Raw genomic sequence first — 12,903 nt, forward strand, 5'->3', positions numbered from 1 at the left:
GTTACTTCACTATCTTTATATTTGATTCGTTAGATTATTAACTTTGATATCACATGTTACGCTAAAACAGTCTAAAAGTACTTTTTACCCTTGTTTGATATTTGCTCGTTTTAGAATAAATCTACATAAAAAAAAATTCAAAAGGCGTCACATGCACCAGTATTATTACATTATGTAACTTATATTTCGTTACACCAAGATACAATCTGATACAATAAATTATATCATTATGAGTTATGACATCATCATAGTTCACACAAAATATAGTAGTAGCTAGACTGTCTCGTAGACAGGCAAAGACAGTAAGTCGATCTCCATGATATCATTGTGCCATCTTCAATACACTCGACTCATCAAATTATTGGTTTTGATACCACCTGTTAGGCTAAAATAAAAATACTTTTAATATCATGTGATATTTGTTATTTTTTGGATTGAATTTGCACAATTTTTTATTTTTCAAAAGGCTTCACTCGATATATATGCATGTAACTTATATGTCGATTCACCTACAACATTATAATACAAGGAATATCATGATAACTTCTTCATAATTCACACACAACAAGTTAAAGTAAAGACAGTAAGTCGAGCTCTATGGTATCATTTCTCCATTCATAATAATTCGTTAAATTATTAACTTTGATATCACTTGTTGAGCTAAGACAATTTAAAAATATTATTTATATTATGTGACATTATTCGGGTTTTTTTTCTTTCAAAACCACACTTTTTTTTTCCAGAAGGCCTCACACACCAATATCCTTACACTTTACATATAACTTATTTTTCAGTAGATTTTACATAAATCCCATAGTGTTAATTAGAATTAATTACATTTTATCCCTATTCTTTTTCAAATTAGAAAAATCCCTTAAATTTGACGGAATTCGGATACATCCTGATACATCACGTCCCGGTTTCGAATACATCCTTCAACGTCCTGATACATCATGTTTCGATTGCGAATACATCACTCAACATTTCAATATATCGCGTAAATTGATGTATCTGACAATGTAACTTGTTTCGTTCCTTTGAGCCAAATATAAGCCTGACAAGTGGGTCGACCCGGGGATTGTGGATCCCACTGTCGGGCCGGGCAGGGCCTCGTGTTTACTAGCACTATATTCCAGATGTACATTTGATTAATTTGTTCAAATAAAAGACACAACTTTCATGCAAAAAATAAGTAGTTGGCATTTTCTTAAATATAGTTCTTAGTACGTGTTTCTTTGATTGTGATTTCATGATGTACAATCTTTAACCAATTCATTAATTATTAGGTTAGAAAAAGAAAAAAAACATTATTAAAAACGTGAATTTTCGAGAGACGTTCTCATCGAAATGCCATTAGAAATATGAAATTTCCAATAGAATATTTCCGACAAGTCAATTTTTAATGGATTTTTGTCGAAATATTCCATCGTAAATTTGAGTTATTTCTTTAGTAGTTTTGGAGTCAATCATAAGTCCCATAAATATTACTTAATTTGATCTATGGTAAAATCAAAAGGAATTTAACTTGCTTAATCATGATGATATTGTATAATCAAGCTATAAATTTGACTTGTTTACTTTTAAGTCAAATATTGATCATATAATTTTTTTTCCTCTTCAAACAATTTGGGTTCAAGTTATAATATTCACTGTCAATGTAAAATAAATAAATTATACTATTACATTGCTTAAAAGATATTACAGCTAAGCTTTCTTAAAATTTGTAATTTTGAAAATTAAGTTGTTTATCTGCAATAACATATAAATATATATGTTTGATGATATAAAAATTCCTTATATTGACTACATATATATATAACTTTATGAACTTTATTATTTTATGTGACATAATTTAATTTATATTATATGTACATTCTTTCTCCAATCATAAATAAGTCCAACATGTTGACTATTGTGGTAATGATTATAATTATCATCAATCAAGCCACGCTTATGAGTCGTCGATTCATTTTTCAACACTCTTTTTCAATAAATTACGATTTTGTGTTCTAGTTTACTATATGCCTATAGTATGAAATTTTACTTGCCTCATGTTATACCTTGTGCTATTTTAACCTTATAAGGTTGTCCTTCATTGTTGATTAGAACAGAATTTTATGTGCCCGTGTTACTCGTGTTAGAGTCTTGGCTAAATTTTATTTTTAATGTATCCATGGATTATTTTTTTCAAAAAAAACATATCCCTCTAAATCAAATCAAGAATTTATTCCAATCTCTATTATTTTACATAATTAATGAAATCTTTTCATAACTTCACAAGTGTTTGGACTATACAATCACAAGTTGGTGCCAATTAAATTCTTTAATTAGACTAGTCTTCTATATATGGCCCAATTTTATAGATTTTAATTAAATGCAAAAATTGAAATTTCATAACTAACTTGACAAAAATAAAATAAAATAATCTAATCAATAATTTTCTTCCCTCATTTTCTTAGAATAGTCATATAGGCGGCTAATATTTGCCTTTGTCTTTTTTTTTAGAATATAATTATTACATTGATAATGATATTACTATATGTCTATGTTCTATAAATAGCAACCAAAATGAATAACTAAAATATAACAACTTAATTTCTTGAGTATTCTTGAAAGAAAAAGAAAAAAAAAGTTGTCCTCACTCATCAATAATGTCTTTTTTGAGATTTATTGTTCCAATTTTTTTCTTGATTTCAATTTTCGTAGCATCGAATGCTCAATTAAGTGCTACATTTTATGCTACTACTTGCCCTAATGTTACTGAAATTGTACGTGGTGTCATGGAACAAACTCAACGTACCGATGTTCGTGCTGGTGCCAAAATTATTCGCCTTCATTTTCACGATTGCTTCGTTAATGTACGTGATTTTTTTATGCATGTTTATGTGTGTCAATTTATTATTATAAATTAGTATACACTATATATAGTACATAGTGTAGTTTAACATTTACATAAAAATAGTAGATTGGTCACCCTTTTATTTTTTAATTAACGATTTAAGTTATATACACTATATATAGTTACACTATCCATATAAGTTTCCTAAGTTATATATGGTTATTATTCTATTTTCTAGATTATCATATTAAGCGTGATATATAGAGTTATTTATTATTATATCATGCAAGTCTAACCTGATAGCGACAAAAAAAAAATTACCTTGTCGGTGTACAATTTTTATATTTTCTTTTTATGAATATTTGTACAATCAGGTCATTTATGACGATATATCAATTCATAATAACTTGATAAAAATAATGATTAATATATTATCATAGGTTAAACTACACTGATAATATTTATTTTATTTTTTACAGGGTTGTGATGGATCTATTTTGCTAGATAATGCAACTGGGATTATAAGTGAAAAAGATGCAGCTGCAAATGTTGGTGCTGGAGGATTTGATATTGTGGATGATATTAAAACTGCATTGGAAAATGTGTGCCCCGGTGTTGTTTCTTGTGCTGATATTTTAGCTCTTGCATCTGAAATTGGAGTTGCCTTGGTAAGTCCACAAATCTAAAATAAAAAATATTATCTGGTGTTCGGTATTCATTTTAATAGTTTGATTAACTTGAATTTGAAGAGTTCGCACATTTAAATCCTAATCTATTCAGAATTTAATAAGCAAAGAAAAATCATGGTCAAGAATCAATAAATTAATAATTCTGGATCTGCCTCTGCTTCTGTGTAAAACCATTAAAGTGGATATAGTGCTACAATAACAACAACAACATATCCAGTATGATTCCAGAAGTAGTCTGGAGAGACTGATAGAGTGAACACGAATCTCATCCCCTACGTTGTGAGGTAGAGATGTTGTTTACGATGAAAGTGCTAAACGATCTCCTCTAGAAATTCTTTTCATTTCAGAGTTGAAACTCAAAATATATCTGATTAAGAGAGGAGAAATCTTATTCAACCTACCACAATCATTAACAGAAACATAACCAGAATACGAATTATAGATTTAACCGAACTCAGTAATTTTAGTTCAAACCTATATTTGTGTAATTAATTTAATTTTCTAAATTTTTCAGGTTGGAGGTCCAACATGGCAAGTTCTTTTAGGGAGAAGAGATAGTTTAACAGCAAATAGAACTGGAGTTGATAGTGATATCCCAAGCCCAGTTGAAAGCCTTGATGTTATGAGACCACAATTCACCAACAAGGGAATGGATATAACTGATCTTGTTGCTCTATCAGGTAATTGATCTGTTCAATTAATTTGAATTCGTGTATTTTTTAAAAAAATTATCATGTATAAAGACTTTTAGCATTTTCTATCATTGAAAAAGGATTATAATTATTCAAGGATTTAATCTCGAGGTCTCTGATTATGAGACGTGAAATTTTTTACTATTTCACCACACCCCTTCTCTATAGGCGCGCTTTTCGCCAAAGAGAATTACATGGGTAAAATTCACAAATGGTCATTTTTCAATCATGTAATTAAGAAATAGTCATTGTCAATATCATAAAGTTTCACTTGTGACAAAATATGAAATTTCACTGGTTAAGTATTTTTCAAGACGGAGTCGAAAAATACATTCCAAATTTCGAATTTGAGACCTTTGAATAAGAGCGAAATCATTTTTTATCATTCCACCATAAATCGTTGGTAATAGAATTTCATGTATTACATGTTGATGGTATATAGGTTGACAGACTATATAAAATTAGTCAATTTAATTCAGATGACTATTACTTTGACTTCTAGATTGTCAAAGGAATTCAATTGACATTGACAGTGTAAAGAATCTTTATACTATCAACTATATCATTATTTTTAAGTTATCTGTTATAATGTTAGTTAACATCTTTCAGATGATCTGATCGTATAAATATTATTATTTTTTAGGTGCACATACATTTGGAAGAGCAAGATGTAGGACATTTCAACAAAGACTTTTCAACTTTAATGGAAGTGGTAGCCCTGATCCAACAATAAACTCAACTTATTTACCAACACTACAAGGAACTTGTCCACAAGGAAACGATGGGACTACTTTTGAAAATCTTGATAAAACAACTCCAGATAATTTTGATAATGACTATTACATAAATCTTCAAAATGAAGAAGGTCTACTTCAAACAGATCAAGAATTATTTTCGACATCGGGATCCGATACAATCGCGATAGTGAATCGTTACGCGGGTAGTCAAACCCAATTTTTCGATGATTTTGCTAGCTCGATGATTAAATTGGGAAATATCGGTGCGTTAACAGGTACTAATGGAGAGATTAGGACTGATTGTAAGAGGGTTAATTAGTTAATTAGGAGTGGTTTATAAGTTATAATATATGCATGATAAATTGTGTTTGTGTTTATGTACCAAAAGAGAGATACTATAATGTCTTGATCAAGTGTAATTTTGCTTTTGTTTAAATGTAATATGTGCTAAAATAGCAATCCTAAATAAATAAGAATGGTATGCTAAAAAGCAATACCAAGTTTTATCATTTACTTCAATCTGTTTTAATTCATCTGTCTTACTGTTCATTTTAGGTTGTTTAAAAAAAAACGTCACTTACTATTTAGCAACTTTTAAATTTCAAAACATGTTAAATATGACAAGATTCAAAGGTCATTTTCAAAACTCTCCTTTAATTAATTTCTTGATTATTTTTTTTGTTTCCTCATTAAGTGTTTGATACTCATTTCAAGGTCTTAATTAATCATTTTGGATTCGCACCTCATAATTAAGTCTTATTAAAGGGTGAATGACTCTCTATCTGCTTTTTTTCATTCCAAAAGCTCAACTCAAATCCGAAATCTCTTAATCAGAATGAAGGAACTTCCATCTCACATCAACCCTCGATTGTTTTTTGAATATTTTCAGTTAATTCTATTTAGATATAAATAAGCCATACGTACTTTACTATAACACTGGCAGTGCAAATGATTTTTATTACTACTAAAAACACATAAATTTTCGACAAACATTCTATTGGAATGCCGTAAAAATCTAATATTTTCAACAAGTAACTTTTTAAATAAATTCCATCGAAAATTCGTGTTTTTCTAGTAGTGTATTTAATATTAGAATATTAAAAAATCAATATGTATATTAGTAAATAATTAATTAAACATCAATTATAATCATATATGTGATGAAAACATTTTCACAAATTGGTCAATTTTATGAATTATGACTAGTTGTCAAATGCATTAAATGAACACTAATTGAGCAAATTACAAATACATGATTTAGTTGACTATGTCAAAATAAGTCACCACATGAAGGACTACTAAATAAGGTATTATCCTAATCTAATTCTTTAAACATATTATTGTACCAATGTGGAATTTAAAAAAAATAAAATTGAAAGATTTGACATATATTTTTTTGTTATATAGAAGAGTCATAGAAGAACGATCATGATTATAAAGAGTGGTACAATGAGCAATACAAATCATACTATGTACTTGGTCTTATCTTATTTCCTCATTATTTGCCTCTAAACACATGTAATATACGTGGATGCATTATCGTTATATCATTTCAATCTTATTGTTTATCCTAAATTTAAGGATAAAGGCTCAAATATGCCATAAAATTTTGAGAAAAGGCTCATCTATGTCATCCATTAAAAGTTTGGCTCATCTACGTCATTTTTTGTTTGAAAAAAAGAAGTTAATTCATGCATGGATGAGCCTTTTCTCAAATGAAAATGACATAGATGAACCAAACTTTTACATATGACATAGATGAATTTTTTCTCATAGTTCGACGATACATTTGAGTTTGAAAAAATAAAAAAAACAACAAGAATAACTTGAAGTACTCCAAAATGAATAGATGGTAAAAATCCTTATTGGAATTGTTATTTTAGCAATAACATTGTCTTATTTAGGAACATTGCTATTTCACCACACATTACAACAAATAACAACATATCCAGAATAAAACGTACGCAGACTTTACTCCTATCTTTACAGGAGTTTCATTACACATTACATTTACACAAAAAGCAAATAACAAACATACATACATAAATTAAATAGGATTTCATTAATTAATCCTCTTGCAATCCTTCCTAATCTCTCCATTAGTACCTGTTAATGGACTAATATTTCCCAATTTAATCATTGAACATACAAAATCATCAAAGAACTTGTGTTGATTATTTGCATAATTAGTCACAATTGCAATTGTACTAGATCCAGATGTAGAAAACAATTCTTGATCAGTTTGAAGTAATCCTTGATGATTTTTAAGATTTGTAAAATAATAATTATCAAATTCATCTGGAGTTGATTTATCAAGATTAGCAAAAGTACCACCATTTCCACCTTGTGGACAAAGTCTTTGTAATGTTTTTAAATAATTAGGGTCTATAGTAGGGTCAGGTCTACCACTTCCACTAAAGTTGAAAAGTCTTTGATTGAATGTTCTACATCTTGCTCTTCCAAATGTATGTGCCCCTACACAATAAAAAAAAAAATTATACAATCCGATCACTCTTAATCAATGTATATAAAAAGATCAGAGGGCAGTTTAATACACAAAGCACTTTCTGTTAACAGGGATTGGAAAAGGATCGCACCTTAAGAGGTGTGATGTAGACAGTCTAGTGACTTATAGATAACACGAAAAACAACTCCTTCAAATTGCAAGTATTTATATACTCCCTCTGTCCCAATTTATGTGACTTACTTTCTTTTTTAGTCAATCGCAAAAAGAATGACACATTTATATGTTAAGTAAGAATTTAATTATAAAATATTTATTTTACCCTTAATGAAATGATTTATAGTCACACAAATTTCTATCATTCATTTTAGACCACAAGTTTTAAAAGTCTTCCTTTATTTCTTAAACTTCATGCAGAGTCAAACCACCTTATATAAAATGGCACGGAGGGAATATCATATAAATATTAATGGGTAAGTTAGGGTAAATGGTACTCCTTCCGTTTTGATTTACGTGAAGGTATTTTGCTGGATGCGAAATTTTAGAATGAAACGAAGATTTTTTAAACTTGTAGGCTAAAACAAATTATAGGTATATATTTGTGAGATGATAAATCATTTTGTTAAAGGTAAAATGAGAAGTTTGAAGTTAAATTGTTGTTACTAATAAATTTAGAAAAATGTTATTCTTTTTTAACGGGCAAACATTATAATACATGAAATTTTACTATTGAAGGGGTGTGGTGGAATGACAAAGCTAAGGTCCTCATGTATGTTCTTTAATCAGATATTTCGAATTCAGACTTTGAAGTTGTAATTCTCTTAACAGAAAGAGCTAAAATCTCTCATACATAGTAAAAAAAAAAAATTATACGAATTTAAATTAATCGAATCGATTACCTGATAGAGCAACAAGATCAGTTAAATCCATGCCCTTTCTAGTGAATTGTGGTATCATAACAGCAAGGGTTTCAGTGGGACTTGGGATATCACTATTAGCTCCACTTCTGTTTGCTGTTAAGCTGTCTCTTCTCCCTAAAGGAACTTGCCATGATGGACCTCCAGACTGAAATAAAAAAAAAAAGTTTGATAGACAAAGCATCTCGTATTCAGATAAAATTAGAAAAAGGAATATAATGTAGACAGTTTATTCTGACGCTGACATAGATGATTAATTTTACAATTTGAATTCATGACTTATAGATCACACCAACGGAGGAGCTACATCACTTGAGTGGTGTTGATCGACACCCCTTTGTTGAAAAATTATACTGTGTAGATAAAAGTATTGTATGACACTTCTTGACTTTTACGTAATTAAGCTTCTTTATATTCTGACACCTCTTAATTAAAACTCTGACTACGACACTGAATTACACAGAATTGGAAGAAGGAATGTAATGTAGGAAGTGTTTTCTTTTTTAATGGACCTTAAGTGACACAAATTTAGATTAGTCATGAAAATAGTGTACACTTGCCACTTTAATCAATCGTGTTTTCGAATAATAGTCGTTTTCATAGAGTTTCAAATTCAACATGTGAAACTCCATGACAGTTGCTGCTGTTTTTAATCATAAAAGTTAAAAAAAAAATGGCTTAGTTTTAAATTTTACTCAAGTTAATTTGGATATTAAAATAGATACCAAACACCAAACCACGAACAAAACGAATTGGGGAACATAACATATTGGGACTTACTAACAACATTATACACCGTATAGTCTCACAAATGATTATACAGACCTTATAACCTCTACCTTTTTGAAGTAAAAAGATTATTTTCGACTGATTTTCAACTCAAGAAAATTATTTTTATCAGAATCATTTGAAAAAAATGCGAAAGTAAAATGTTACGATGGAATTTTATACTTACCAAGACAACTCCAATTTCAGATGCAAGGGCTAAAATATCAGCACAAGAAACAACGCCAGGGCACTCATTTTCCAATGCAGTTTTAATTTCATCAACAATATCAAATCCTCCAGCACCAACATTTGGATTTGCATCTTTTTCACTTACAATTCCAGTTGCATTATCTAGCAAAATTGATCCATCACAACCCTATACCAAAATTATAATACCATTAATTTAATTATATATCTGAGTTACGATATATTGACGATGTAAAAAATATTTATATAAATAAGTCGCTATAAAAAATACTTAATTACAGGTTAAACTCTATTATAACGTAAATGTTGTCTAACTACCTTATCAGTGTGTAAAACTTAAACTTATATATACTACTATATCTGCTATGTTGCTCTAACTTTTAAAAAATGCCAGTGGGTTTGTGTCGGATCCTCCAAAATACTATATTTTCTTAGGATCCAACACGAATATGACATTATTTTTTAATAGTCCGAATAATGTAACTATTAGTACATGTAATTTAAATCCTTAGTTAAAATTGTGACTAATAATATATATAATCTATGATTATATGTTAAACCATAATGCTAATATAAAAATATTTAGGCTATCAGTATACATAACTCTTAATGTGTCAAGACACATAAACATGCATGAAACTATAGGTTAAAGAGAAAAACTACTAAAGTTTTTGGAAATTCATGTTTTTTTAATGAAATTAACATACGTTAACGAAGCAATCGTGGAAATGAAGACGAATAATTTTCGCCCCGGCTCGAACATCTCTACGTTGAATTTGCTCCATAACATCACGTACAATGTCTATAACATTTGGGCAAGTGCAATCATAAAATGTAGGACTTAATTTATAATGAGCATTTGATACTCCAATAATTGAAACCAAGAAGAAAATTGCTATTATAAATCTCAAAAAAGACATGATTAATAATTGAAATATTTTTTTTAGTAATTCTTGTTTTTCATGTTTTAGAATACTTAAGAAGAAATTGCTATTTATAGAGAATTTAGAAGTGAAGTAGAAATTCACTTGATTAGGTATGTCATGATCACCAATAATGTTTGTGGATGAATAGTATTAAAAGGGCGAATTCAGAATTTTAAATTTATGGGTTTAAAATATATTTTGGAAAAGATAGTTTATTGGTATTTATCTATTTATATTAAGTAAATATCGCAATATATATAGCTTTCTCTCAAGTTTTGTCCTTAAGTGGTACTTATTTTTGAATCCTTAATTAACGATTTCGTGTTCAAATTCCAATGGAGGTAAAAATACTAGGTGATTCCCCGTCCATCTAAGTCTTGATGGACATAGTTATAACAGAGACGAAGTCAAGATTTGAAGCTTATGAGTTTTGAATAATAATTTTTTTTAAAGTTATTAAATTCTAAATTAATACATATTAATTATATGAAATTTTAAAGAAAGATAAAAAATTAATTGAACTAAAAGTTACTGAGTTCGACAGAATTAACCCCCAATCGACACTCTAGCTCCGCTCCTAGATAGAATTATTCAGTACATGTGTTTGTGGGAGGTAATAGAAGTCCTATAAAATTAGACGAGGTGCATGTAAGTATTGACTCATACGGTTATCAAAAAAATAAAACAGAGATCTCAAATTTAAGTCCTAATATAAGTAAGAAATAAGAATAAGAATTAGTCAGACTTCAAAATGAATAACGAAGATCGGAAGAAATTCAAAACACATTAAATGTTATAGCTATTAATGTGAGAAAAATTAGATAAGAAAATGTACATACGTCCAATTAGCCGCCATGTCACTATTTCTAAAGAAAACAAAGCGATAATTAAGAACCATGTGGATATGAGTACTAGTCCAAAATGATATAAATTAAATAATTTAATTTGTGATTGTTATTGCAGGGACAAAAAATTGGTTAAGTAGGGAAAAGATTTTATTAGAAATAATGTATGGAATAAATTCTTGACATAAAGTGATGTGTCTTCAAAACAAAACAAAATTAACATACAATGGTATATGTTATTTTAATTTTTCATTCGGTATTCAGTATTTATTTTGTGGCACTAGTTAATCTTTATACGTGTTGGAAGCATTCGATGTCTCTCCATTCAATATGTGCTTTAAGGTCCAATTAATCCTAATTTGTGCAAGAAAATCTCCCCTTTATAGAATAGGTATATGATGTTTGGTACCTTTGAAGCCTGACTAATTATTTTGATTCGCGCTGATTTTTTTTCCTTTGGAAGGTAAAGCACAATTGATATTCAATATATATTTATAGGTCTAACTAATCTTATTTCGCACTGAAAAATTATGTTTTGAAGGGTAAAACGATTTCGTGTCTGATACGAACTTTGAAAGTGCATGCATCTGGTGTCTGATACGTGCATGCTTTAGAACTTGACTAATATATATATCTTGATTCACTTTAGAAGGTAAAATTCTTTGTACAAAAGGAGACTCTGCTCACAGAGTTCGAACTTCAAATCTCTTATTAAGAATGGAGGGCTACTTACCGCATCATAAATTTGGAGTCAAGATTTGAACTTTATGAGTTCTTAATTTTTATACATATTAAGGGAGTCTATTAATAATCTAAAATTTGAACCAAAGCTACTAAGTTCAACCGAACTCACACGTAGGCTTTTAGCTCCGTCCCTAAATTCCGCGCCATGTGGTGTTTTTGTAAATTAATTACACATTGTCGGTGGACTTATGGAATGACCTTATTTTTTAAAATTTCAACATATAAATTATAAAAAACATTCTTAATTGTGTGATTTAGACAACTAAATTGTTTTGATTTAATTACTATATCTCATTAATTATGCGTGATTAGTGATTACTATAAGTGAACGTAGTCAAATTAAGCTTGAATAAACAATATGATTAAGACAAGATAAATACATTCGATCTGACCCTTCTATATCTGATATGACCCGTCTATTTGTCACCACTAAATATATATTTGATTTTACTAGTATGTTAATAACATTGATGTGGATTTAAATTTATAATTTATGAGTTACGAATTCTATAAGTCCTTGGAGTAATCGAGTACTAAATTTACGATTTGTGCATATTATTACGAAAAATATAAAATTTAAATCAAAATTATTAAATTTTATCGAACTGACACCGATTTTTTTTTTTATTAAGTGACTTATGTTTACTCCAAGTTTACTTCTTTGACCTAATAGTGAATTAGTTCAAAAATATACATCATGAAATCACAATCAAAAAAACACGTACTACTAATAATAATTATATTTAAGAGAGGCCACCTACTTATTTTTTGCATGATTGCTGTCTTTATTTCGTTATTTTGTCTAAAAAAAAATTATCCTTACTATTATTAGTATTTCTTTTACCATCTTATATTTCTATTTTACTATTTATAGTTTTTTTTTTCGATTATTGTATTATTTGTGTGGCTATTATTTCTTTCTCTCTTTTTTTATACAGTTTCTTCATTAATGTATTTTGTTTCCTATTGATTTAATATATTTTACTTAAGTAGAGGGTCTATTGAAAATAGTTTCGTAGGGCAGGGATAAGGCTGCATACAAGCCATATATTCTTCGTAGACCTTATTTGTGAAA

At 28.7% G+C, this 12,903-nt stretch overlaps 2 protein-coding genes across 2 annotated transcripts; one reads left to right on the top strand and one right to left on the bottom strand.

Annotated features, from left to right (window-relative positions):
- Positions 1–2,582: 2,582 nt before the first annotated feature.
- On the top strand, positions 2,583–5,470 carry LOC125836625 (lignin-forming anionic peroxidase-like). The gene is made up of 4 exons (XM_049515822.1): positions 2,583–2,858; positions 3,319–3,507; positions 4,043–4,208; positions 4,864–5,470. Exons 1-4 carry the CDS (start codon positions 2,652–2,654, stop codon positions 5,274–5,276), a joined length of 975 nt encoding a protein of 324 aa, XP_049371779.1. The 5' UTR covers positions 2,583–2,651; the 3' UTR covers positions 5,277–5,470.
- Positions 5,471–6,798: 1,328 nt separating this feature from the next.
- On the bottom strand, positions 6,799–10,276 carry LOC125836643 (lignin-forming anionic peroxidase-like). The gene is made up of 4 exons (XM_049515845.1): positions 10,021–10,276; positions 9,294–9,482; positions 8,321–8,486; positions 6,799–7,432 (listed from the first exon to the last, which is right to left on the bottom strand). Exons 1-4 carry the CDS (start codon positions 10,231–10,233, stop codon positions 7,020–7,022), a joined length of 981 nt encoding a protein of 326 aa, XP_049371802.1. The 5' UTR covers positions 10,234–10,276; the 3' UTR covers positions 6,799–7,019.
- Positions 10,277–12,903: the final 2,627 nt, after the last annotated feature.

Source organism: Solanum verrucosum, unplaced genomic scaffold (assembly GCF_900185275.1).
Source record: "Solanum verrucosum unplaced genomic scaffold, falcon-dt-bn FXZP01000284.1, whole genome shotgun sequence".
Classification (NCBI taxonomy): Eukaryota; Viridiplantae; Streptophyta; class Magnoliopsida; order Solanales; family Solanaceae; genus Solanum; species Solanum verrucosum.

What these genes read in the sequence shown, in the direction of transcription:
- LOC125836643 (XM_049515845.1), bottom strand. Translation starts at nt 10,233, where the DNA reads ATGTCTTTTTTGAGATTTATAATAGCAATTTTCTTCTTGGTTTCAATT. An exon ending in CTGAAATTGGAGTTGTCTTG is followed by an intron (nt 8,487 to 9,293) that starts GTAAGTATAAAA and finishes TTTTTATTTCAG; the next exon opens with TCTGGAGGTCCATCATGGCA. An exon ending in TGATCTTGTTGCTCTATCAG is followed by an intron (nt 7,433 to 8,320) that starts GTAATCGATTCG and finishes TTTATTGTGTAG; the next exon opens with GGGCACATACATTTGGAAGA.
- LOC125836625 (XM_049515822.1), top strand. Translation starts at nt 2,652, where the DNA reads ATGTCTTTTTTGAGATTTATTGTTCCAATTTTTTTCTTGATTTCAATT. An exon ending in TTCACGATTGCTTCGTTAAT is followed by an intron (nt 2,859 to 3,318) that starts GTACGTGATTTT and finishes TATTTTTTACAG; the next exon opens with GGTTGTGATGGATCTATTTT. An exon ending in CTGAAATTGGAGTTGCCTTG is followed by an intron (nt 3,508 to 4,042) that starts GTAAGTCCACAA and finishes TAAATTTTTCAG; the next exon opens with GTTGGAGGTCCAACATGGCA.